Source organism: Diorhabda sublineata, chromosome 2 (assembly GCF_026230105.1).
Source record: "Diorhabda sublineata isolate icDioSubl1.1 chromosome 2, icDioSubl1.1, whole genome shotgun sequence".
NCBI classification, from domain to species: domain Eukaryota; kingdom Metazoa; phylum Arthropoda; class Insecta; order Coleoptera; family Chrysomelidae; genus Diorhabda; species Diorhabda sublineata.
In genome coordinates this window covers 20,842,784-20,868,068 of record NC_079475.1, presented here as the reverse complement: position 1 = coordinate 20,868,068, position 25,285 = coordinate 20,842,784, and the positions used below count along the sequence as shown (strand labels likewise).

Here is a 25,285-nt window from a genome sequence, read left to right as displayed (position 1 = left end):
TAAAGCATTTTTCTTAGTTACTCTAAGTAATGTAATGTAAATCAAATATATAATAAAATTTTGAATTCATTTTATGCAATCAATATAATATAATAATATAAACGTCGATATAAGTGATAATGAAAACTTCAATGTCATCACTGTCATCAACTTAAATATATATTTTGACAACATAATACTTTTTCAATCGATATTCATAAAATTTTTAACACATTTTTGGGTTCTAGAGGTGAAAAAAAATGTGTAATGATCCTAATGAATTTGATGTTAAAACATTATTATGGGATTTCGGTAAGTAGAATGTATATACAAATATCTTTGTAATATGATATTCCAAAGTCTCAATCGTGTTAAAAAGTTTTTTTTTCTATTATTTCCATTTTGTTTAAATGTAATCTGGTTGTAGTATCTGTATCAAGACCGTCCGAAACTATATCCAAGATTTTGAAGCAAAAAGAAATTGATCACAATAAATTGATTGAATCTATGAAAGAGAACATCACCAAAATAAATAAAGAAATAGATGCAACGATAAAAGAAAAATCTGCAGTCCTTGAAAAAAAATTAGAGGATGTTAAAGAAGATGTTAAAATGTATTTTATCGATTTGCGCTTTAAATTCGAGGTAGGAATCAATTTTATATTGCTACAGATGAATTTTTAGAGTGATTATATTTAGAACAACAATTTATATTTTCAGTCTTTGATTTTTGAGGACGACTACTTACTGAAATCGCTAAACACTGTTACAAAATATAACGAATCAGAATTTTCAATTGTCGAAGAATTCTGTGGATTTTTATTGAACTTGGAAAAAAGCAGATCTCAACAATTCAAAGAGTTGCTAAAAGACACAAAATTGAAGGCAATAGAAGTTGCCCATGAGCTACCATTTGCTTTAGACGAAATGTTTGAATTGGAAATTACGGTAAATGTTCTCATTTTTTCATGTGACTATTCGTCACATAATAAAACTGATTTTATGTTTCTTTTATAATATGATGATACCAGTTGAAAACACCAACGCTATCACTCACAATTACACTGTTTGGCGTTAACCAATAAGTTGTCGTCTAAAGTTAGAGTTTATCGATACACGTCTTAAATTATGTAATAGTGAATTTGTAGTGATACGAGGATGGTGCCAGAAGTACCTGGCTTTATCTAGAGATGACGGTAGTTGTTTGAAAAAAAAATAATTGAATTAAAGTTTGAATTGCTACCTCATGCACCCTATTCGCTATATTTAACCCCCTCGCATTATTTTCTGTTCCCATACTTGAAAAAATAGCTTGGTGGTCAAAGATTTCCAACAATGAAGAGGTGATGTTGGCAGTTAAAGGCTATTTTGAGGAGCTTTACGATTCTTGTTATGAAAAGGATATCGAACTTATTGAACATTGCTGGAAAAAGTGTAGGGTGCTAAAAAGAAATCACGTTAAAAAATAAATATATTGTTTTCCAAATATTTGTGTTACCTTTGTTGGGCCAGATGGTTCTGGAACCATCCTCGTAATAAGCAATGTGTTCAGTTGAATATTATGAACCTTTTGATAAATTTCAACCTAGTGAGTACTAGCTGGTTATCGGCTTCATTCAGCTTCCCCATTTGTTGTTGTTTCTTAGTTCAATTCTATTAAATAGAACATATTACTTTTTTTGTTACGATATTAATCGGAACATTGATACACTTAATGTATATGATTGTAAATACAACCGACGTCCCAAAATAGCAGATTATATATTGTTTTATTCATGCAGGAGATGTGATATCTTCACGCTTTCTATTACGCTGGATATAAACTCGATTTCTTCGACGCGTGTTAAAACGTGTAGATGAACATAAATTGAATGACGCGTGGGATCGGATATGTAGAGAATCAAATATAGTTAAGTCCACGATACACATATATACGGTATGCTTATGCACGCGCTACCTCTCTCGCACAATATGACGTCACGTTGGAATCAAAATGTGAATTATGATATATGCTGTATACATTTTATAAAGTTTTATTTTTATTCCAAAAGTAATATTTGATGCAAAGACATGTCTATATATGAATAATTTATATAGTTATTGAATTTAACAGATAAATTTCACGTTCTTAAGGCCGCATGCCGCATATTACAAGGAATATAATTTCAATACGAGACTATTGAACATATTATTCACAAAAATTATGAAATTATTCAATATTATTTCTGATGTATAGGTTATATGGGTATATACCATCTATTTTTTCGAGCTAATCATATTTAGGTGAATAAACAATATCCTAAACCTGCATTATATTGAATTAAACCAATAATAAATTTAATAGAAAAAATACCAAAAACATTAGAAAGTATCTAAAACTTTATTCATAGTTTAGGTACTTAAATAATAGAACTAATAGATTTAAGAAAGTATATTACGTACAAAAAAATTTTAAGAATCAAAACATAATCGAAGGAAACTGTTTATTTTTCACCATTTATAATTTTCTTGTTCCTTTGGCAGCTATTGAAACTAATTTTTTCTACGACCATGCGTTTTAACCCACTTTCCCGCACGCATTTTGGTTTTGAAAGTGTCACTTTCACTAGTGCGGGAAAGTAAAATTATGCAAATTTTGACCTTATTAGCTAGTTTTTTACTACTGAGATTTTAACTATTGTTACTACAGGTAAATAAATATTTACGAAATAGTCCATCAAATAAAAATTAAACCTTTTCTAGCTTTTTGTAGCATTTCTAATTTTTGGAAAATATAAAATAATACAGCTATTTTTTATATAACCATGTAATTGTTACTAAAACGTCAAAGTTGTTCAAAACGTTAAAACGTCAAAACCACATTAACCGAATCCGATACAATAATATTAATGGATTTATCCAACTTCCCGAAGCCATTTTGTAGGCTGCAAATGAAACTAATTCCGAGCTGTTACCTGCCAAATGACTTAAAACCGTTGCCGTCACCGTCATCTTTATGCGACCTGCAACCGATGCCATCCTCATCGACGTCATCTACCTTCCAGTTGAAACCAAATAACTCGACTGGACCGTCAGATCTTACTAGTCTACAGAATACAACAAATTGTGTTTTCAATATTAATATTTATAATAATTACTAGTTTTTAGTTAAAGTTTTGTATATTATTATGTTTGTTGGAATAAAATAATTTTTGAAAAACGGTCGTAGAAAAAATAATGTTCCTAACTCATGCGTAAAGTGTCTCGCACTTGACCGCTTGCCCGAACTCCGCTCCGTGCCGTTCGCCTATTCGCCGAATTTTTGGAATTTCATAGTAGTTGGTCAGACTGTATCGGCAATTGAAGCTGCAAATGAAATTTAGCTCAGAAATAGAAGAATTAGTTTCATCCATTTATGGTCTGTCAATTGATATTGGAATTGAAAGATAATAGTACTGATATCGATAAAGAGTTTGTGAAAAGGACGACTACAGCTATGAATATCTGGAGCAGTGGACTTGCTTTCTTACCAAAGAAATGAAGATATTTTATCACGTTACGTCGCAAAAACTAACAGAATGTTTCACCGAAAACCCGTTTGATTGAAGTATTCAAACACTTTCACGCCAACAATTTTCAGCTTGTAAACTTTTCTATTTTAATTGAATATATTTTGTGTTTGGCTGCTACGAATCCTCCAGTATTTTCTATTATGAAAAAATTGTGGATATCTGAGAGAACAAAGTTACAAACTTCAGTTGTAAATGTTGATAATTAAAATATAAAAAAAGTGCCAAGAGTTTCATTCTTACCTGGACAATATTTCTCTTGAAAAAATGTATTCGATAGTATTTGACCTAAATAAACCTATGTCCCGTTTTGAGTCAAAAAATAAATGGTCACATTACTAATACTTGTTTCTATTAATACTATTACTCTTTCTTCTTGATATTCGTTTCGCTTTTTCCATTTATGGTTCACAGTTCATAGAATTGATCTGTCGAATTATTTCTACATTCAGGCTCTCAATCAAATAACAATGAGTAATTATCGGAGTTATGCGGAACTGGAAAAGGATCTAAAATTGAGGGTTAAAAATGATTTGCGAGAATGGACAAATGAAATAATGGAAATAAAAGAACAAGTCAAAGACCGCTTGAGATCGCTAGCTAAAAAATCCACAATGTGAGTAGATAATATTGATTTTCGTAAAAATTTATTTTATAATCATTCCATTGAATTCACTTGAGGATAATATGAATCAAGGTAAATTCGATTTAAATCAAGTGAAGCGCTGCAAAAAATAGAAAAATAAAAATATTATGTAAAAAACAATAACTTCAATTAGAAAAAAATACCTTTTGAATCATAACAAAAACTTCCTTGCGTGAATTTCAGCCATGCAGATGAACGTCGTGGAGCTTATTTCTTCAGATTTTCCTAAAGGTGATCGATTAAATAATAGTGTTCAACCAGAATAAGTGCAAAAATATATTTTCTTCAAACCTTGGTCGAAAGTACGTTCTTTCGTCCCTACTAGCAGGGACGAAAGTTCAACATTTACTCCCTGTAGAAAGTAAACGCACGTCCTCCATAACAGCGGGAGGAAAAAATTTCTCATGTGTAATTACACTCGTAACTAGGTATTCGTATAACTATTTATTCTGTTGCTATGACAAATTGTTATTTGCTGCCATTAGTATTGCTACCTCTAACCTTGATAAATTATTATTAATGTCATAAAAAGTGGAATTAATAACGTACTTTCGACCGGCTATAAAGAAAAATCATATACACTACACGGGCCAAAAGTTATTTTGTTAATTTCTTGCGTTATCCTAGCTTTTAAATCAGCAAAATTGCCTGGTCTATTAAAATATACTTCAGAAATAATCAGGTATTTTCGTATCTGTTCTGCTAAACATCGGAAAAAATCTTTGAAGATACTAAAATATCAATCAAAAAGCTAAATAAACAATTGATATGAATCTAGTAGGCTGCTGATATTTAGGTATTAAAAGTTACTAAAAGATGTCAGTATAATATTTGAGCGCATAATAAATTTAACATTCTAACTCGCTGATGGCTAAGGATAAACGCTCTACGCAATCAAACTGCAGCTCCCAGGTTCGAATCTGGTCTAGGAAAATTTAAGTTTTTTATTTTGCCATGTGTACAGAAATGAATTTAGAATATTTAGTGGTTTACATGATAGAATTTTGAAAATCGATTTTTCGTAGTAAGTAGTAATTAGTCACGAGTGCATATTGAAGGTTATTATTCACGAGGTGAAGTTTATTGCCATGAGCGCTAACAAGTGGAGTAAATCACCTAGTGAATAATAACTCATTATACGCGTGTAGAATACTATACTTCATCGACGACTACTCAATATTTTGTTGGAACTAATTTCATTTCTACATGTACTCATTACACTTATTATGAAAGCAATCATAAATTACAGATTGTAACTAAATAACTTTGTGAATGAATTACTTAATATTTTACCTTTGTTGCTGGGTATTTCATTAGATGCTGTAGTTGAAAATTTATTGATATTTTCGCTAGAAATTGTTTTCTCTTTCTTATGCTGAAAACCTTCTAATTTTAGTTGTCCATAATGTTTTATAATTTTCTGCATATTTATCTTGATGTAATGGTAAACGTACTTCTTAGCATTGAATTATAGATCTATAGCGTTTGATGATTTATTTTTTGCAAATGATTCAGTGAAATACACTAACAAAGTCGATGTAGAAAATGAGGTGGTTTTCTTTTCCTTTTGTTAGTCCAAATAGATTGGTAGTGTTAGAAAAAGTCATTTTTCTTTTCTAAATCCAGTTTTGGTTGATTTTTTAACACAATTTAACACAAAATTTCTAGATCCTGGGAAATCTACGCATATAAACAAAAATTTTGATTTGAGTCAAATTTATTTCGTTTCAAAAGCTATTTATATTTATAAATTGTTCTAAAAAATATGGTATGCTTAGAAACAGGTATACGACACGCACATTCCAAGTCTCTGATGGCTCAATGTTGTTCCGAGCCTTCCAGCTACGTGTCCCGGGGCCGAATCTGGTCCAGGAAAATTCATTTTTTATGCATATAGAACTGAATTGATAATATGTGTAATTAGTTACAAATTTCAAAAACCCACCAATTTTTTGCAGAAGAATTAAGGTCGAGCAAACAGACATATAATGGGTACATTATACAACAGTCGTGGTGAGAAACAATATAATATTATATTTAAATCAAGAAAGCATATGACAGCAGTAATTAATAAATTCATTAATCTTAACGTATGAAGGATACATTATACAACAGTAGTGGATAAAATATATTTTTATATTTATTTATGTTGACCACCCTTTCACGGCGATCATCACTTAGATTATAATCACAAAATGGCCCTGTATTATACTTTTTCTGAGAAGAGGTTTATTGAAAGCAATTAAGCTCAAAAACCAGTTTTTGAGTCATTTAATCACGGGTTAATTTTGTTGACCAAAAATTCCCGAAGTGCACGAAACTTGTTCTGATTTGAATTCCAGTATAAATTTTGTTTTCTGTCATTACTTAATGATTGTTTCATCTTCATGCTTATTAATATTCTCAATCAAGCCATGTTTTTATTACAATATCTTCAACAGCATTCTTTTTTTTGCTCTTATATTTTTATAATGCCTAATATCCAAATCGTACTACTGGTAGGTATTCTTTAACATATTTTAATTCAGTTGACTAATTAAAAACTTAAAAATATAATATTGTCATAATTTTATATAGCAATTAAAAATAAAATTTATATATTAGATTGGCTGGCGATTTAATCAGAACAGAATCAAGAAATTCAAAATCTTTAGCTCTCTCCAGCGAAATAAGTAGATTCAATTCCTTAAAATCAGTTTTCAATTATACGTATTTTGGAGAAGAAAACGTTCCAGTATCACCGCAAGAAGTGGAATGTTGGCTCAATGATGTACAAAGAACATTGGCTTCGTTAGGTTGGTATAAAAAATAATCTAATTTTCTGCAAATCACAATTTTTTTATCAATAAATTCCAGACCAATCAGCCAAAAATATCGTAACCCTCTATAAATCAATTATAACAGTATTGTTTCATCGATTTTTGGACGAGTTAGACGACATTAAGAATACGATGCAACGATCTGGAATGTGCCATAAAAAGGAAATTGAGGATTTTAAATGTGAAATATACACCCCCACAGTAGATCAACTTAATATCGAGTATCTTTCCGAACTTGAAGATTTGCAGGTTAGTTCTTGATATGTATTCTACTAAATCAAAAAAAAAATTATAAATTTCTTCAGGTTAATATAAATGTCTCCATATTGTATATAGTCTAAGATCCGAACCTAAATCGACCTTCACCTAGTTCAGATCAAACATATTTTATAACAAATTTCGTATATTAGAAAATATATTAAAAATGGGTAGACAACACTAATCCTGGATACAATATTTTCAATTATTTTTTAAAAAATGATTTCTCATAAAATGTTGAAACATGAAGGTAATAATAACATTTTATACTTTATACTTAAAGTATAAAACATATAGAATTTGCAGACGTAGGGCTGACTATTATTTACCTGGACGAACTACTGGGATGACAGGTATAAACAGGTATGTCAATACTTTCACTTGATTAGATATATATGTAAATTCTATGTGGCTTAATGCAACTGATTCTATATGTGCGTTAAAGTTAAAGTTAAACCCTGTATGCTACGGTTGGCATTTAGATGTTTTTTTTAAATCCAACAGGTTTCATCGGAGATCCAACTTCTTTAAAACTCCAGGACATTATTGAAATGGAAGTTATTGAGAAAGAACTTGAAGAGTCAGATGAATTCGATTTATATACCCCTATTAGGACCAAATTTTTTTCAGTCAATCCTATATTATCGTGTTCAGAATAAAATTTAATCAAGTGAAAGTAACTAGTATTGACATACCTGTTTATACATGTCAACCCAGTAGTTCGTCCAAGTAAATAATAGTCAACCCTACGTCTACACATTCTATATGCTTTATACTTCAAGTCCAGTATAAAATTTTTATGAAAAATCATTTTTTAAAAAAGAATTAAAAATATTCTATCCAGGATTTTTGTTGTCTATCTATTTTTAATATATTTTCTAATATACGAAATTTATTATAAAATATGTTTGATTCTATTATCAACCCGGTGAAGGTCGATTTAGGTTCGAATCTTCTACTAATAAGGGCCCATAACTTTGTTGCGTCCCTCACCCATTTATAAATCGAAACGATTATTTATCATCACGTCAGATTGTAACCTATTATGTACGAACTTACGGCATGAACTGACTAAGCGTTCATACAGTAATAGCCCGAATTTGAGAGAGGCACATCTAAGTATCAAAATTGATAATGTAGAGCAATGGGCGCTTATTAAATACTTGCGATTAAAATAGTTGCACCTAATGTAAATTCACATAAATTTGGTGAATTGGTATGTGGTACAAAATCTACTTACAGCCGAATTAAACATGTCTGCGCGATGTGTACCACGAGTATTAACACAGACACTCAATCGAACTCGAAAAGATATTTGTATTGATCGTAGACAACATAAAGAAAAATTTTTCTCGTAATATTAGTTACAATGGATTTCATAGATATGATAGATACTATGATTTAGAGACCAAAATGTAAAAGAAATTGTGAAAACAATGAGGTTCATCATCTCCGAAAAAATTCCAGATGCAGCCTTCAGCAGAGAAGGTTATGTTCACCGTGTTTTGGAATGTCGAAAGCGTAGTTTCACTAGATGAGACAAAACGGAGACACAAGTGATCAATATAGTATATGAACAAAATTTCAAAATTAAAAATGTTCAGATAACTCAGGTAACAGGTCCGCTAGAGAGGCTCCGATTAAGTTGAGCATCTGCGATATTCTCCAAATTTGATCTCAAGCGACTACCTCTTGTTTCTGAATCGATTTTCTTAGGGCAATGAAGACATCTGTGTGGAGAATTAGTAGTTTATAGTGGTTGAACAATTTTTCATTCATATAAACGATTGATATTATTTCAGAGTCACTGGGGAAACAGTATAACTAACATGACAGATACAATAAATACAACCTATATCTTTCTGAAAGAAGCCGCTAGCCTTTGGGATCAACATTTTGAAAGAGTAAAAGTTTTACAAGAACTTGTAGTGAAAGACATTGAAAAAACAATCAAGAATAATTCTTGTTTGACTGACGTAAATATTTTTGCTTATTATTTTCTCGGTATCCAACCTTTTTTTAATTTATTAATGTAAACCTCTGAAAACTTCTACCTCAATTGCGCTCTTCATTTTGTTCAAACTTGCTTTGGAAGCAGTAAAAATAACTTATTGGTCATTATTTCATTTTTTACAACTATGAAATATGGATAGGGCATCGACGAAGAAGTAGGGGCCAAAAAATAGTAACGTTTACTAGATATTCTTCACAAAATCCGTTAGATAATATGGATACATACCAATTAGAATATCCGCCAGGATATGAGCTTAGCCTTGTAAACTGAACTTTACAAAGAGCGAGCGCATTCCCACAAATATTCAGTCTAACATGCTTTACTATTATGGGTAAGAAATAAAGTTAAATGTCACTACTCCTAAACTATTTCCACACCATGTTTATCAGCACCATATCGGTTAGGTAGTCTGTGTCACAGATTCAACAAAAACAAAAGGATGGCTGGTAAAGTTTTTTCCTCAAGTTTCTTGAAAACTCATCTTGAATTGGCCTATTGGTAACCACAGTATACAAGCTTATTATGCAGTGTAGGCTTCATGTACCCCAAGTACTCAATCTTCTAATCAACACTCATTTTGTCCATAATGAATTTTCAGCAGGGACGAATTTAGGATTTCTTGAAATAATAAAGGCGTTACAATGAAAAAACATCAGCATAGCGAGCACGAAATATAACTGCCACCGGCCATATGTGTCCTCAAATTTTAATTTTTCCCGGAAAAGATGAATGAACGGCGGATGATGATAGGTGCTTCAACTGAAAGTTGCGCTTTTTCAAGGGGTCACAAGGGGAAATAAGTTAGCCTGAATATATTTTTAGTGGTGGAGGAAAGAGTGGATATTGAAAAAGCTTGTAGGAATAATTAGATTTAAAATAGCTCAGCACAGGATGAATGATGCTAAAACGAGTGACTATAAATAAAAGTACTAATCTCGATAATTAGAAAACATATATCAAACTCATTGAGTACAATAATCCATACCCTGGGAATTCTTACCAAGTTGAAGTTGTACGTTTTGAAGAAAAATATTTTCAGTTCGCTGAACTTGAAGATTCATTATACTACTAATGTGATGAAAGTAAAAATATAAATTAGTAGTAAAAAAGTTCCAATGGCATTCCAAAATATTGTATAATTGTTTAATTATGAGAAATAATATGTCTTGAAATATCAAGAAACAGGTTTTACCTTCAAACCTAGACATAAACATGAACGAAATAAGAGGCATTTGAAAAATATACAGGGTGTTTTTTCAGGGCTTAAAAAATTCGGAAGTAAGAAGATGACGTGAAAATAATGGTGTGACATGGAAAAACTTTCCCATACGACCCCTCGTTTCTGAGTTATACGCCTTCAAAGCTGCGAAATCAGAACTTATATTGAACTATATTTTCTAAATTATACATTCGAAAATTATGCATTTTTAATGGCTGATTGCGTAGTGTGTTTGACAGAATAAATAATTGTACACTACTGTCTGAAGGCCAGAGGCGGCTCATGCCCAATGGTTACTAATCAGTAACTTTTACAGGGACAACCTGTACAATCTAAAAATAGCAAAAACGAATTTTTAAATGATTGTTAACAAAAAGGGATTCTTTGTTTAACTCGATAAAATGTATGGTTTGAGAGATTTGTAGATTTTTAGATCGTTGTATATGTCAAGGATACCGTTCGCCATAAAGAAACATTCTGAAGAAAATTATCATAAATTGTAATTATTCCTTGAAAATACTTACAGTAGATATTAAAACACAATCAAACATTATACTGGTTGTCCCTGTAAAATGTATGGATTGTTAACCTTTTAGCATGATCCCCTGGTCTTCAGATAATAGTGTAGTATTATTTATTCTGTCAAACACACTACATGGATATACGTAATTATCCATTAAATAATATTCCAATGTATAATTTAGAAAATATACTGGAATATAAGCTCTTATTTCGTAGCTTTAAACGTCTATAACTCAGAAACAATGGGTTGTATGAGAATTCGTTTTGTCGCAGCATTATTTCCACGTCATCTACTCACTCCCGAAATTTTTTGCGTCAAGTCCCAGAATACCCTGTATATTTGGTATAAGTTTTGTCAGTTAACAATTTTATTATAACTTTCGTTATTTTGTTCATACCATGGTTTAATCATATTTTACATTATTGTAGCACATAGTAAAAAGATTGAAATTAATGTTCTAGACTTATGAAGCAAATTTGAATATTGTTTTGGAAAAATTACGACAGGGTCTTACTAAAAAACAAATAAAGTCCAGTTTGGAACGTATTTACGAAATTTTGAACAAAATGGAACTATCGTAAGTGCAATTACCATAGGAAATAAATACCAAAGCATATTTTTTCGTATTAATTATTAATTATTCAACGTAAAACTTCAATTGCTTAAACCTAGATTCAAAAATATCGTTTTTTTTTGGCTATCATGTACGTCAGAAGAAATTCTGTGACTGGACAACTATCCTTAACATCAGTCAACCAAAACTTAGCAAACAATAATAAACATCTTTATGAACTTGGAACATTCATACCAAATTCAAGGCTAATCAGTTGAATTTCTACCAATTAGACCGTGTTAAGTCTATACAACAAAATTATAACCGGAAAGTGATTTAATATGGTACGAGATAGATGTTTATGGACGAGGCGACGAAGGAGCCGAGTCAAGAATATCTAATCGAGTACCGTAGTAATAACTTCACGGACATATATCGTAATATGTTTTTTTTTTATACTGTTTTCGATTTTAAATAAAAAGCAAAATTATATTGAAATATGTAATATCATATTGGACAATTTGATTATTGTGTTATTATTTAAAAAAATAAATTTTAACAAAAGTCTCTAAGGTAACATTGTAAACAAAGGCAGTTATATTCAACTGGGGAAATTTAAGATTACTGCAAAGTACAAGGATACCGTAAAGTGCCATTTTCCTGTACTGTAAAGTCGAGGAAATAGTATATTACATAACGGGTTTGGAAAGTGATACATCTCGCACTAGTTCCTGTTTTGTACGAGCCACGTAGCGGCGAGTGCTGAACGTAACGAGTGCGAAAAACACTTTCCAACGAGTTGTGTATACTATTTTTCCTACGAACACGTAAAAGATTCTTCAATAAAACGTATTTCTTATGAGAAAGTCAATTAAACAAAATCACACAGGTGTTGAAAAGTATGATCGCTCATTTTCATAAGTCGTAGGAAAAATATTTTTTCTTTAGTTGTTATATCTCAAAAATAGTAGGTACTAATTAAATGAGTCTTAGTTAAATTAAAATTTATAAAATAGTTTTTTATAATTGAAATAACATCACTCAATAAGTCATGTGACTTACACAGAGATGGTGCTGCCATTGTTAAATCCATATGACGTTTATGAAGTACCAACATTCAAAAGACTATGAGTAAAATTTCATGACATTTCGATAAGTCATAAAAAAGTGACAGCCAGTGGAGCTACTTTCGTTCTTTTTAAAACAATCTCGTATGTTAATTCATCATTATAAATCAAAATACTACAGACCTTTAGGGCCCATCACTTATTATTTTTTTCCGTCTTCAATTGACTTCACAATTATTCTCCAAAGGTTGCGATTCTGTACTTTTGCGCTCTAAATCGGTTCTACGTCTCTAATATCCTTCAAAACTGCATCCATCCATTTTATCTTTAGTTTTACCCTCCATCTTGTACCTCCTTCCTATTCTTCAATGATCCTTTTTGCCGGACTTCTTTTTCCCGGCATCCTTTTAGAATGCCCCAACCATCTTACTCTTTGGGCTATTATGTATCTTGTTATTGATGGGTATTTATTCTAATCCTTCAGTTCTTAGTTAGTTCTTCTTTTCTGTCGTTCTTCACTTGGTTTTATTCCTTCAAAAATTTATCTCACACATTTTTCTCCCATATAACCAATTTTGTTTCTTCAAAACCCATGTTTCACTTCCGTTATGAAACTGTTGGTCGTATTATTGAACACACTGTTTACACTGAAGGTAAACTGTTTACAGTTTACAGTTACCTGCATATTTCAGTCTCTGAAAGAATAAATTGATTATCGAAACGCACGTCAGACAGTGTAATTTTGAGTGTTGGTGTAGTGGTGGTGTAAACAGTGTATTCAGTATGAATATCACCGTAACATTTTACTTAATGATTCCATGACTTTACTTCCTTTAGCTTCTCTTTCAGTTATTTCTGTACGCTCTTCATTTTTATTGAACAGTTATTCGATTTCACAAACTTTTTCTATCTTATATTTTTTTGTCCTTTCTTGCTTTAATCTCAATATATTTCTTTTTACTGATCACATTTTGTCTTAGCGGCGTTTTCTCTTGGTTTATTCTTAAACCATAATTTTTGCAGCGTCTTTTAGTTTACAGAATGCTATTTCCCTTTCTCTTTTTCTCTAGTTATTAAAGTTTAATCGTCTTCATATGCAATTATCTGCTGTTTATGGTGATAAATGAGTCCTGTTGTTTGTATCTTGCTATCTGGTAAAATTCTTAGCAGCGCCAGATTAAAAGTCACTGTTGATATTGGATCTGATCCGTAGTTGCTTTGGTACTCGTTGGGTCCGTTCCTCATATCTTTAGACAAAACTTGGTGCACTATATCAAGAAGTGAAATGCCTGTATAATTTTCATATCTAATTTCATCTCCCTTCTTGAATATTGGACATATTCTATTATTCCATCTCTCAGGCATTTGTTGTTTATTCCAAATTTTCTGTATTATTCTGCATATTATTTTCTGTATATCTTCTCCGCCGTATTCGATAATTTCTGCTGAGATCCCATTTTCTACTGCACTCTTATGGTTTTTCAAATTTTCAAACTGTTCTAAGATTTCTTCATCATCATTGCATGCTGATAAAAAAATACTGTACAAGCTCAACAATGGCTACAAAATATCCATATTCTCTGCTCCATCGAAAATAACCATTTGTTATTGGTTTGCTGAATTCAAACTGGGTCGTACAAATACCGATTATGGTTAACGTTCTGGTCGTCCAATTGAGGTGGTTATTCCAGAAAATATCCAAAAAGGCCACATATTGGTTATATATAAATTAAAATTGCGCGGGCTAGTTGAAAATATCAGAAGGCAGGGTTTACAATTATGCATTAACATTTTACTATAAGAAAGCTTTTTTCAAATATAGAGTTATTGGATCGTTTGAATGCAAAAATAAAGGAAAAACGGTTTTATGTGTCGGAAGAGCATTTTTCCACCAAGACAATGCACCGATTCACAAGTCGATTGCAAAGATGGTTTAATTGAACGAATTACAGTTAGATTCGCTTCCTCATCCACAGCATTATCCAGATCTGACCCTCCAGTGACTACTGAATATTCAGCTCAAATTAAGAAGCAATTCCTGAAACTGAAGCTTATTTAGAGGCAAAAGACAAATCCTTCTACAAGCACGGCATCGAGAAGTTAGAGAAGTGTTGGAATGATTGGAGATTACTTAATCCATTCCTCCGAATGAAGACTACTTTCAACTGAATAATAAGATTTTTGATGTGGAAAGGCATTCATAAAATTTTTTCTCTCATTATGTTACCAACTTAAAGTTTTAGAGCCGCTCTTTTTCTCTAGAAATTCTCTAGAATTAGTATAGCAAAGCTGCATATCTAGTGGCTGTCTTTTATCATTAGCACCTACTGGGAGAAATATATATTAATTCAGGTATCGTCAGATTATAATTTAAAACGCCAGTGGACGCGTGTATTTCTGTGATACCAGTAGTCCCGCGGTGTACTCGTACATGTGTACACTATTTCAGCTTTAAGCTATAGAATCTAATATTATAATTTCAAATTATGTAATTAACTGTACTGGAACAAAATAATCGTTCAATCATGTTTTACAGATAAGTAGTTTATTATACAACATTGTCTTGATTTATTGAAAGAACATGTCCGTAAAATCATATAATTTAAATTATACAGAAAAAGTCATCATGAGTCAAAAGTCAGACATCACTTTTAGAGGCGCTACTCATATACGTTTTCTAGTTGATCAGCACACACCCATTTCTGGCATTTACTGTACCTTTTTCTTGTAAATTTGCTTTTGGCACGGCCGTATATAAAAGACCTCCCATCAAAGCCAAGACGATTTTGGTTAGTTTTGTAGATGGAGTATTGACCCCTGCAACATTTAGTACGTGGAAAAATAGCGTTAGAAGACATATTCGCGAGTTTCTAGCACTTTCATATTGTCGACACATTTTATCCAATATATCGACACCGAAATCTGTCTCATTTTAATCGGTGATGATAACTGACTTTCTCTCACATCCAGAGGCTGGATCGATAGCTGAGTTACCATGCATGATTGAGATAACCAACACATCTTTTTTCGTTTTTGGTACATAGACTACCGTACAAGATTTTTCAAAACCGAAAAAACAACTTTGTTCTTCTCTCTCTGTATATACAAGATAGTTTGGAGACGTTTTTTATTGCGTAGAGTATTAATCATCGTAATCTTCTACATGAAGCTTTATTGCTAACGGAATTGAATTGAACCAATTATTAGAAGTAATGTTACGGTTTGATCTTGATATAGGCTGTACTAGTCCTAGTAAATACTAAATCATTATTAGAATTACTTTTTCTGAAAGGGCCAACTGAGCGCTGCCCTACATACACCTCGAGATTTGTACCTTAGAAATTGCTTGCTAGGCATCTAAACCCTAAAACTACGATTCCCTCTAAATGTAACAAGCTGTTTATCTAAGGTAAGGTGGTATTCTTACAGTTATTCAGAAACCTGTCAAATATTTCTTCAAAAGTAGCTACCTAATCAAGAGTCTTTCTTTCGTCTCTAGTGTAAATATTGTCAAGCCTAAGGGAACGTAACAAAAATCTAAACCTTCTTACATTCTTCGTCGGGTATATAGAATACACCCCAGTACCCTAAGGATTATTCCTCAACCTCATATATATGTTAAGTTTCTTCTTTCAGATTTTATTGCCTCAGCAAGGTACAAATTTTCAATTAGTGCTCTTGTTCCCCGACATTATGTTTCTTTAGCGTCCCTTTTCCTTTCAAAATTAGGCCTTATTTTTTCAATATATCGATTCATACTCTCAAAAATTTTCAAAATGATCTGATCATCACTCAAATCCTAATTTAGATGTAAGAACTTGTTTCGCATTATCTTTTGGTCGTGGCCGATGTAAAATAGGAATTATTTTGTGACCAGGCGTGCGTGAGGTCCGACCTGCTTGCAGTTCTAAGTACCATCTTGTTACTTTATCTCTACCCAAATAAAATTCAGGATTTACAAAAGGGGCTGGTTCAAACTCGATATTATCAGGTAGATCCCGTGAAAATTCTTCTTCGATCGTTCGATCATAAAATCATAATAGTTGTACTAACTATATGTCTCAATAATGTAAGAAAATCACATTCAAAAGTCACAGACACAAAAAAAACTGTTACACGACTGGTCGCAATATGTACAGGTATACACCAATATTACAGGCTTCCAGAAAATATTTAGCAACAATTTAGTGCATCACGAGACGTAGGGGAAGAGGTGTGGGGAAGGTAGATGTCCGCTGAAGCTTAGCGGTATTGCCAACCGCCATTAGTAAGCATTAGTAAATAAAATACACCTGTACATCCCGTGACCACTTTTGAAACATACAAAAGTGGTCAACGTAATGAATGTCTGGTCAAGGACACAATCTGGGACTTCTGTACCGAGATAATTCCAAAATTCCCATTCGGATTCAGACCCGAACACTGCACGCCCAACGCCATCACTAATCTTCAATATATCACAACCACCAAAGCATTGTACCGAAATCAGTACGCCTCTACCATATTCATGGATGTCCAGAAGGCTTTTGAACAGGTCTGGAATGCCAGGGCTTGTTAGACAGCTTTTGACTAAATTGATATATTAATATCGCACCAACCACTCCATCAGGGTCAAAGTCGGTTATTGCCTATCCGATCCTATCACCTTCCTTACCGATGTTCCACAAGGCTACATCCCGTGACCACTGCAGTGTATTCTTCCTTAGTCCATTTTTAAAATTTATTCAAGAAATGTTGCTTGAAAATAAGAAAACCCATTTTCATGTTTTTCTGTAGTACATCTGTTTGTTTTGTGTATTATAATATCTGCTTTATATATTATATATAATATGAGTTCATTCTGTTTCGAGTCTAAAGTCAAACTGTCGATATTATTGTTTTCAGGTATGAAAACCAATGTTCAAATGAAATGAACGTAGTCCAAAAGTACAAAACTATGATGGACATAGAAACGGACGTCCTCATGAGTGAAATTAAACGATTTCTCGTTGTACATCCTCCAGATTCAGAACGTGATCCCAAAAAACAAAGAAAAAGAGCAAGTCAAATGAGTTTAAAAGAAGAAGAAAAACAACCTCTACCGTTACAAATACTTTATTGCGTGTTTCAAGTAGATGCTGTAAAAAACTGGATGTTCGGGTTCGTAAAGCTATTTATTTACTTTTTATAAAATAGCAGAGAATCGATTCAATCTGAAAAAACCAATTGATAAAATATACCTACTATTGAGAAAGTAACAAAACACATCAATGGAAATAAAATATGTATTATTCATGCACATTTACAGTTATTGTCCGTTTGTTCTTTTGAATAACATTGAAAAATTTTGTTCAATAGCCTTCTCTTCATATCATGAATGGAATGGAAGTATTGCCATAATACCTTCTTGTCATAATTTTTTACTATACATTGACTCCGCTATCGATGTCGTTAAGTCGGCTTGCCGAGCTGGAACTCCGCTCCCGGTCGGAACGGAATCTCTAGACAGGCATTGAAAATCTGCCCGAGACAGCCTTCCACCAGCTATACGGCCTATTTAGCGCCTGCTTGGCAAATTCATACTTTCCTCGATGTTAGAAGTCCACCAAACAATTCTCATTCGCAAACCCCGCAAAGGCTAAGCCTGAATCTTACCTCCCTATATCGCTCATCAGTATCCTGGCTAAAATACTTGAATGTCTGATTAAGGACAAAATCTGGGACATCTGTACCGAGATAATTCCAAAATTTCCATTCGGATTCAGACCCGAACACTCCACGCACAACGTCATTACTAATCTTCAATATATCACAACCACCGAAGCAATGTACCGAAATCAGTACGCCTATCCCATATTCATGGATGTCCAGAAGGCTTTTGAACAGGTCTGGAATGCCAGGGCTTGTTAGAAAGCTTTTGACTAAATTGATATATTAATATCTCACCAACCACTTCATCATTCTAGCCCAACTTCTTCACATCATCTATACGTTTGATACCCTAGTCCCTCGTGACCCCTCGTTAAAGGTCCATTTGTATGCTGACGACACCGCACTAATAGCTCCCACCCAATTCATGTAGAAGGTGACTCTCAATTCCCAAAAGACACAATCCATAATCTTAAAACATCCGTATTCCGTGCCAAGCAACATCAACCAGAAAACTTCAAATTGAAACTCTGGGAGAGAGGCTCGAGATCCACAGAGAAGCCGTCTATCTGGGAATGAAATTCACTCACAGTCTCAGATGGACGACCGATCTGAACTATACTCTAAACAATGTACGGAGACGAGTCTTATCGAGACACTCGGAGGAAAATTTGGACGAACTCATCCTGTCATTTTACTTCATACGTATAAAACCTTACTCGACTATCACCTCCAACAATTCTTGACCTGTGAGCAATCCATTCTCATTTACTTCCAATATAGCTTCCGATTCAGCCACATTAACACTGTTCATGTCAATACTGATATAACCTACATTACAAGCCATCTAAATGACCTCTAAGACGTCTAAGTAACCTCCAAGCCCGCTATATGATTCGTACCATCGAATCTAACAACTCCGCTGCCAAAGAAACTCTTCTCACCTTCTAGCTCGTCAATATAGGGTTCCTCGCCTCAAAACCCAGGAGGAAACTCTCCTATCCAACTCTTCTCCTGTTAGCAACAGTTTACGAAGCGGTGCAATCTTCACAAACAAAAACTACAAACCCAGCTCTGCAGAGTAGCAGTAGCAAGTCCTATATCAGGGCCAATTTCACTGAATCCTCCTTCTTTTAAAAAATTTCCTCATTCCACCCAAATATATCCAACGAATCTATTTCTCTCAGTTAAACATAGCAAAGATGGATGTAGATGAACTCTTTTTTCAATAGTTCAAGTCTTTAGCGATGCTTTTGTGGAATTTTAGCGATGCTTTTGTGGAATTTAAATCGAACTTTAGCGTGAACATTTTTGGAAAATTTCAGAAGCTAACTAATTTAGTCAAAAACAGATGTGAAAATTAGTTCTTGACACATTTTACCCAAAACTTAACTGCAAAAGTTAGAAGTTCTAATATAGTGAAATAAATTTTTTGAGATATAAAGGTTTAAGAAAGATTTTGTGTGTCTAAATTTCACAATGGCAAAGATAATGAGGTAATTAAGGTAAAAAACATCAACAAATTAGTAGCTTTCGAAATGTGGGTATATCGTAGAATCCTGAAGATACCATGGACTGCCAAAGTGAGGAATGAGGATATTCTCAGGTGTATCAATAAAGACCGTGAACTCTTTAACATCGTGAAGAAACGAAAGATTGCATATCTTGGCCATATAATGCGAGACCATAAATATCAATTTCTTCAGCTGATAGTCGAAGGCAAGATTGAAGGTAAGAGAGGATTGGTACGGAAGACGATGTCATGGTTGCGGAACGTAAGGCAGTAGACGGGTATACAAGATATTCAGACATTGATCCATACCGCTAGATATAGAGAAGCCATGAAAAATGTGGTAGCGAACATCCATTAATGGATAAGCATTAAAAGAAGAAAGATAATGAATGATAGATAATGATAAAGCAAAGATAATGATAAACTTTTTTCAAGTGACGGAATAACCTCCTCAACAATCAACCCTTAACACTGGCCAAATTTCAATAATAAATTAAACAAAAGTATGAGAATTTACATGAATGAATGAATCATAAATTAGCACTGGTTATAGTTTGCTGAGGAGGGATTCAATGACTGCTGGAAATGTTACGTTCTGTTCTCCAATGAATTCATAAAACAAAAACGTAGTTATTTCCGTTACCGTATTGTCTCTTTTTTCACTTAAATATTTCGATACTCCATTCATTGGTTGTTTTGCATTTGAGAAATATATATTTGAAATATAGTATTTGATATTTTTTAGATTGTGGGAAGCTGTAAACCAGTATTTATTAACGGGAAGAGAAGAAATATCAAACCTAACGGATGAATGGGTGAAGATGCAAATTGAAAAAATAAAAGAGCGATTTGAATTAAAACTATCCTTTCATCATCCACGTTACGAACACATAAAATGTGCCATTTATGAGAAAAGATATAGAGAATTGATTTTGCATGACAAACTATTCAACTGTCACAAAAATGTAAGTAATTTTTTTGAGCACAAAAATTTCCCAAACTTCCAAATAACACCATATAATTATTCAATGACACATCACATTTGAAAAAATAGTTTCTTGACTTTGTGAGCAGGCAACAATATCAACTTTTTATTACAAAACATTGGTCAAGACAAGCTTTGGAGTTTCTCCAAGAAGTTTCTGTTTGAGGAATTTAAATCCCATCGAGTATGTATGGAATATGATGGGTTGGCAACTGAGTTGTACCATAAACACACTTTGGATAGATAATCCATGAAATTAATGAGACTTGGATCGAAGTGCTACAAATAGACCACCTCTTTTTGTCGATGCGTCGACATATACATGATAATATTCAATTTCTTGCAAATGTTAAAATTCCTTTTTTAATTACCAAAAAATCGATTTCGATAAATTATGGGTGTGAGATGGTGAAAAAAAGAGAAATGCTTTATTGGCAAAAAAAGTTACAATTTGTAGACAAATGCTTCTAAAAAATATAAAACAAACATAAAAATAACTGATTAAAAATACAAATAAAATAAAATTTCAATATAAGCTGAAGAAGAAGAATAAAACCACAGTTAGTAACAAATTTATAGGTAATAATAATAGGTGATAATTAGTATAGTAAGTCCATAGCAAAATTAAACCAGTATGTAGCAAGCCCGCTATTAAATATTATTATTAGAATAGAAGTCGTTTACAAAGTAGAAGGAACTTTCCAGTAAATATGCCCTCAAATGATCGCGGAAAGCGGGAAAAATGATATCGATTTGATTTCAATTGGCAACTGATTATGCATTTTTTGCATTGTAAACTATTGAGCGATCTGAAATTGGAGAAGCGTGCTTACGAATTCAAAGATGAATATGGAAGGATGAATTAGAATTTTTCATCTTTCAAAGAAGTCCGTGCAGTGAGCCCTGCTGTTTAGTCCGAGTAAATATCTAACAGCTCTCTTTTGTAGTTTGAAGATGCGCTCAAATTGAGTCGCACCATATATACCTCAGAAGGGAAGGGTAAATCGGAGATGCTACTCAATAAGGGCAGGAAGAACTTAATTTTTTAGACAAGGCTGCAATATATAACGCCTATTTCAAGGAATTATCCACAACAAGCACTAAGAATTTTACAGATTGAACGACGTCAATGGTGGTGTTATTTATTTAAAAAGGCAGCAACGTATTTTTATATGATAAAAACTTTAGTTTTAGAAACGTTAAGACAGAGAAGATTTGAATTACACCATGATTTAAGGGTGATTAGGTCACTAGATATGGTGCTATGAAGTGCCTTGAGATCAGGGTTGCTCCAAGAGAAACGAGTATCGTCTGCAAATATACATATTTTACCACTGATGTCTAGATAGGCGATGTCGTTTATAAACAAAATAGGGCCTACTGCTGAGCTTTAGGGCACTCCACATTCTATTGGCTTACAAGAAGACATCGTTGTATCAACCCTTACAAGCTTGACTTCTATTGGTAAGGTATGACTATGCCAGAGGTGTTCCCCTGAAACCATAGAACTGCAATTTGTTGATTAAAATATTACGATTATTACGATTGAAAGCCTTAGGAAAATTCACACAAAAATTGTTGCAGTGGAGTGATGGCTGTTTGGGCTAGAGTACCTCAATATGTATGGTGTATGGTGCTCTATAGATAATAGCGGGTACATCTAACAGACAGCAACACATACTAACAGTTAGCTTGAGACACGTGATGGTGAAGTACGTTTCCACTATTGCGTAACAAGAATAGTATTGTTTCTATTGCCAAAAATATTGACTACCCGGCGATATTACTGGTTTCCTAGAACCTTGTTTGTTGAACGACATCCGCAGCTGCCTCTCGTTTAAGTTGCCTCTTTCACTACTGAAGGCGTCATTCAGTTATTATGTAAAACTTGTTAAACCTGATCAGGTATGGTTAAGAATTTTTAGCATTGACTAGAACCACATATTTGTGGTCTGAGCAATGTTAATTATATTTGTCACGCGGGTGCCGATTCAAAATATGAACGACAAGAAACTAAATAACTCAGGCAGTTAATTTTAACAAGATTATGAAGAAGAAGAGCTGGGATATTTATTATGCAATTTAGATGATGATATAGATGATCAATCTTTCGATTTTAAACAGTGTAAAAATGGTTATAAATACGGATAATGTTAATTAGATTCTAGTACTCTTCAAAATTTGGCAGATGAAAATATAGTGACATCTAAACAGCAAAATGATGTAAACCACGACGTAAAACGTAACAGTTTGCTACAAAAAAGTACGACAACCTGAGCTAGAATTGGAAAAGAAATGACCAAAAATTGGATATAAGAAACGGCAGTGAATTTTGTTACCTAACGGTATACGTTATTTACTAATAATTTGATGAAACAAATAAATATCACAAAAATATAAGTCAGCTATCTAGGTAATAGATACTGAAGTTAATTAGATGTGAAAGTGTTAATGTAGGTGTTTCAGAGAGCCATTTCCATGTCTCACACCACAGTGGAAACAATCCCACTCAAGCCATCCTAAACCGAGTCATACAAAGAAATCATATCCCATATTCAATCAAATCAATCCGCACAAGAAATCTAAATAAGACATGAAATCCAAAGATCATTTCTCTGTGTATCATTTCGTTTTTTATGGCTTTCGTCAGACATCAATAAACGTCTAAATTAAACCAGTTTTATTTATTATATTATGAGACTTGAGGTACGAGTATTATCAATATTTTCTCCACATGAAGCTATTGTAAATATTTATTAACATATCACCTTTTGATAAAAGGGTATGGAGAGATCTGTAAATAATAAAAGTGTCACGAAAGTATAAGTCAGCTATCTAGGTAATATATACTATAGTTAATTAGCTGTAAAAATGTTAATGTAAGTGTTTCAAAGATCTATTTTCACGTGTCAAACCACAGTGAAAACAACTCCACTAAAGCTATCCGAACCCGAGTCATACAAAGAAAACAAATGCCATATCAGTAGCATTCAAAATTAACCAATCCACACAAATACTCTAAATAGAATATATCAAATCTAAAGATCATTTCTTTCTCTCTCTTTCTCTCATTACATTTTTGATGCTTTGACATTTGACATATCAATAAACGTCTAGATTAAACCTAACCTAATCAGTTAATTTTATTTACTGTATTATGATACTTGACGTATTATCAATACTTTCTTCATATGAAACTGTTGTAAATATTTATTAACATATCAATATTTTTCAATAAAAGTTTGTGAATACTTGGTATTCAATCCCTTCATTACTTCGGATAAAAGGGTATGGAGAAATCTAAAATTTGACAAATACATGACATTCTTAGAAAATGACTTAAAGCACAACTTATATGTTGATATTATATGTCTATCATTAAATAAAATTAAATGGAATTTTCGGGGGGGAATATTATGATATTTATGTACATGTATAATAAGGTAATGTAGTATCCCTTTTTTAATTAGGCAATAAACTATTTATATATCTCCTCCTGATGTAAATTAGTACTTTGTGAATTAATTATTTGTTAGCATATTCTTCTTCGATTGTTAAGTTTCCAATATTGAGTAGTTGGTCTTATGTATGTGCTTAATAGGATGACCTAAAAGATCTATTGTGCCCACTTCTCCACTCAGTTTTCAAATAAGAGCTAGAGATTATTTTTCATTATTTGATACATTTTAGAACATCTTTAGTTTGAGTAAATCTTGTACTATCCATTATACTCCGAGCTATGACATTATGTATTATTTTGTATTTAGCAAGTATGTGGATAGAAGTTTCATCGTCTAACAAAATCTAACCTTTCCACCACTCTGTTTCTTTCAGCTTGACAATTTTTAGTGCTAACTTGCTCTGGTTAATGCATTTTCTGATGTTGTTTGGTTATTTTATTCTTTGATTAAAGAGTCAGATGCTTCCTTATTTCGTACAAAAATACGATATTTGTCCAAAAAGTTCAAGGGTTACTACTTAATATTCGAGATAGACAGATGAGAACAAATATTTTTAATTGGATATGGCTTTATTGTGTTTCAAAATATTCTCCATTAAGATCAATACACTTTTGTATGCCTCTGGATCAATTCAATGAGGTATCTCAACCGCTTCTTCAGGTGTAGGAAAACGTTAACCTCGGAATTTATTTTTAATCCGCAAGTAGAAATAATTGGGTGCCAAACAAGAGCTGTATAGCACATGACTCATCAAGTCAATGTTTTGACTGTTCAAAAACGTTTTTATTTGAAATGATGTGTGAGAGCTCGTATTGTTATAGTGAGGAATGCAATTCTTGAAGTCTTCTGCAATTAATTTCGGCAAACAAATACTACTGTACCATTCAGAATTGATCCTTCTACATTGCTCTAATGGAACGGTGGCGATATTGCGAAAAAAACAGACGAGCATTTACTTCGAAGTGTTTCGGCTACGAGCAACTTTCATTGGATTTGGCTCGTCTTGAAAGATCCATACAGTCGTTATTTTTTCAGCGTGATTGCACCAATTGACACGTGCTCTTTTTAAGCG

General features: G+C 32.7%; 1 protein-coding gene and 1 long non-coding RNA gene across 2 annotated transcripts; one reads left to right on the top strand and one right to left on the bottom strand.

The window, feature by feature from the left end:
- The first annotated feature begins 557 nt into the window (after window positions 1-557).
- Window positions 558-17,635, top strand: LOC130440627 (uncharacterized). Its single transcript, XM_056773885.1, has 6 exons — window positions 558-624; window positions 700-927; window positions 3,980-4,143; window positions 6,778-6,968; window positions 7,030-7,241; window positions 17,511-17,635. Exons 1-6 carry the CDS (start codon window positions 592-594, stop codon window positions 17,514-17,516), a joined length of 834 nt encoding a protein of 277 aa, XP_056629863.1. The 5' UTR covers window positions 558-591; the 3' UTR covers window positions 17,517-17,635.
- Window positions 2,812-3,838, bottom strand: LOC130453233 (uncharacterized). The gene is made up of 2 exons (XR_008911027.1): window positions 3,771-3,838; window positions 2,812-3,065 (listed from the first exon to the last, which is right to left on the bottom strand). It is a non-coding gene; the product is annotated as an uncharacterized LOC130453233 (long non-coding RNA).
- Window positions 17,636-25,285: the final 7,650 nt, after the last annotated feature.

Coding starts and splice junctions, on each gene's coding strand:
- LOC130440627 (XM_056773885.1), top strand. CDS start 592: ATGTATTTTATCGATTTGCGCTTTAAATTCGAG. Junction 625..699: donor ATTTGCGCTTTAAATTCGAG/GTAGGAATCAAT, acceptor TTATATTTTCAG/TCTTTGATTTTTGAGGACGA. Junction 4,144..6,777: donor CTAGCTAAAAAATCCACAAT/GTGAGTAGATAA, acceptor TTTATATATTAG/ATTGGCTGGCGATTTAATCA.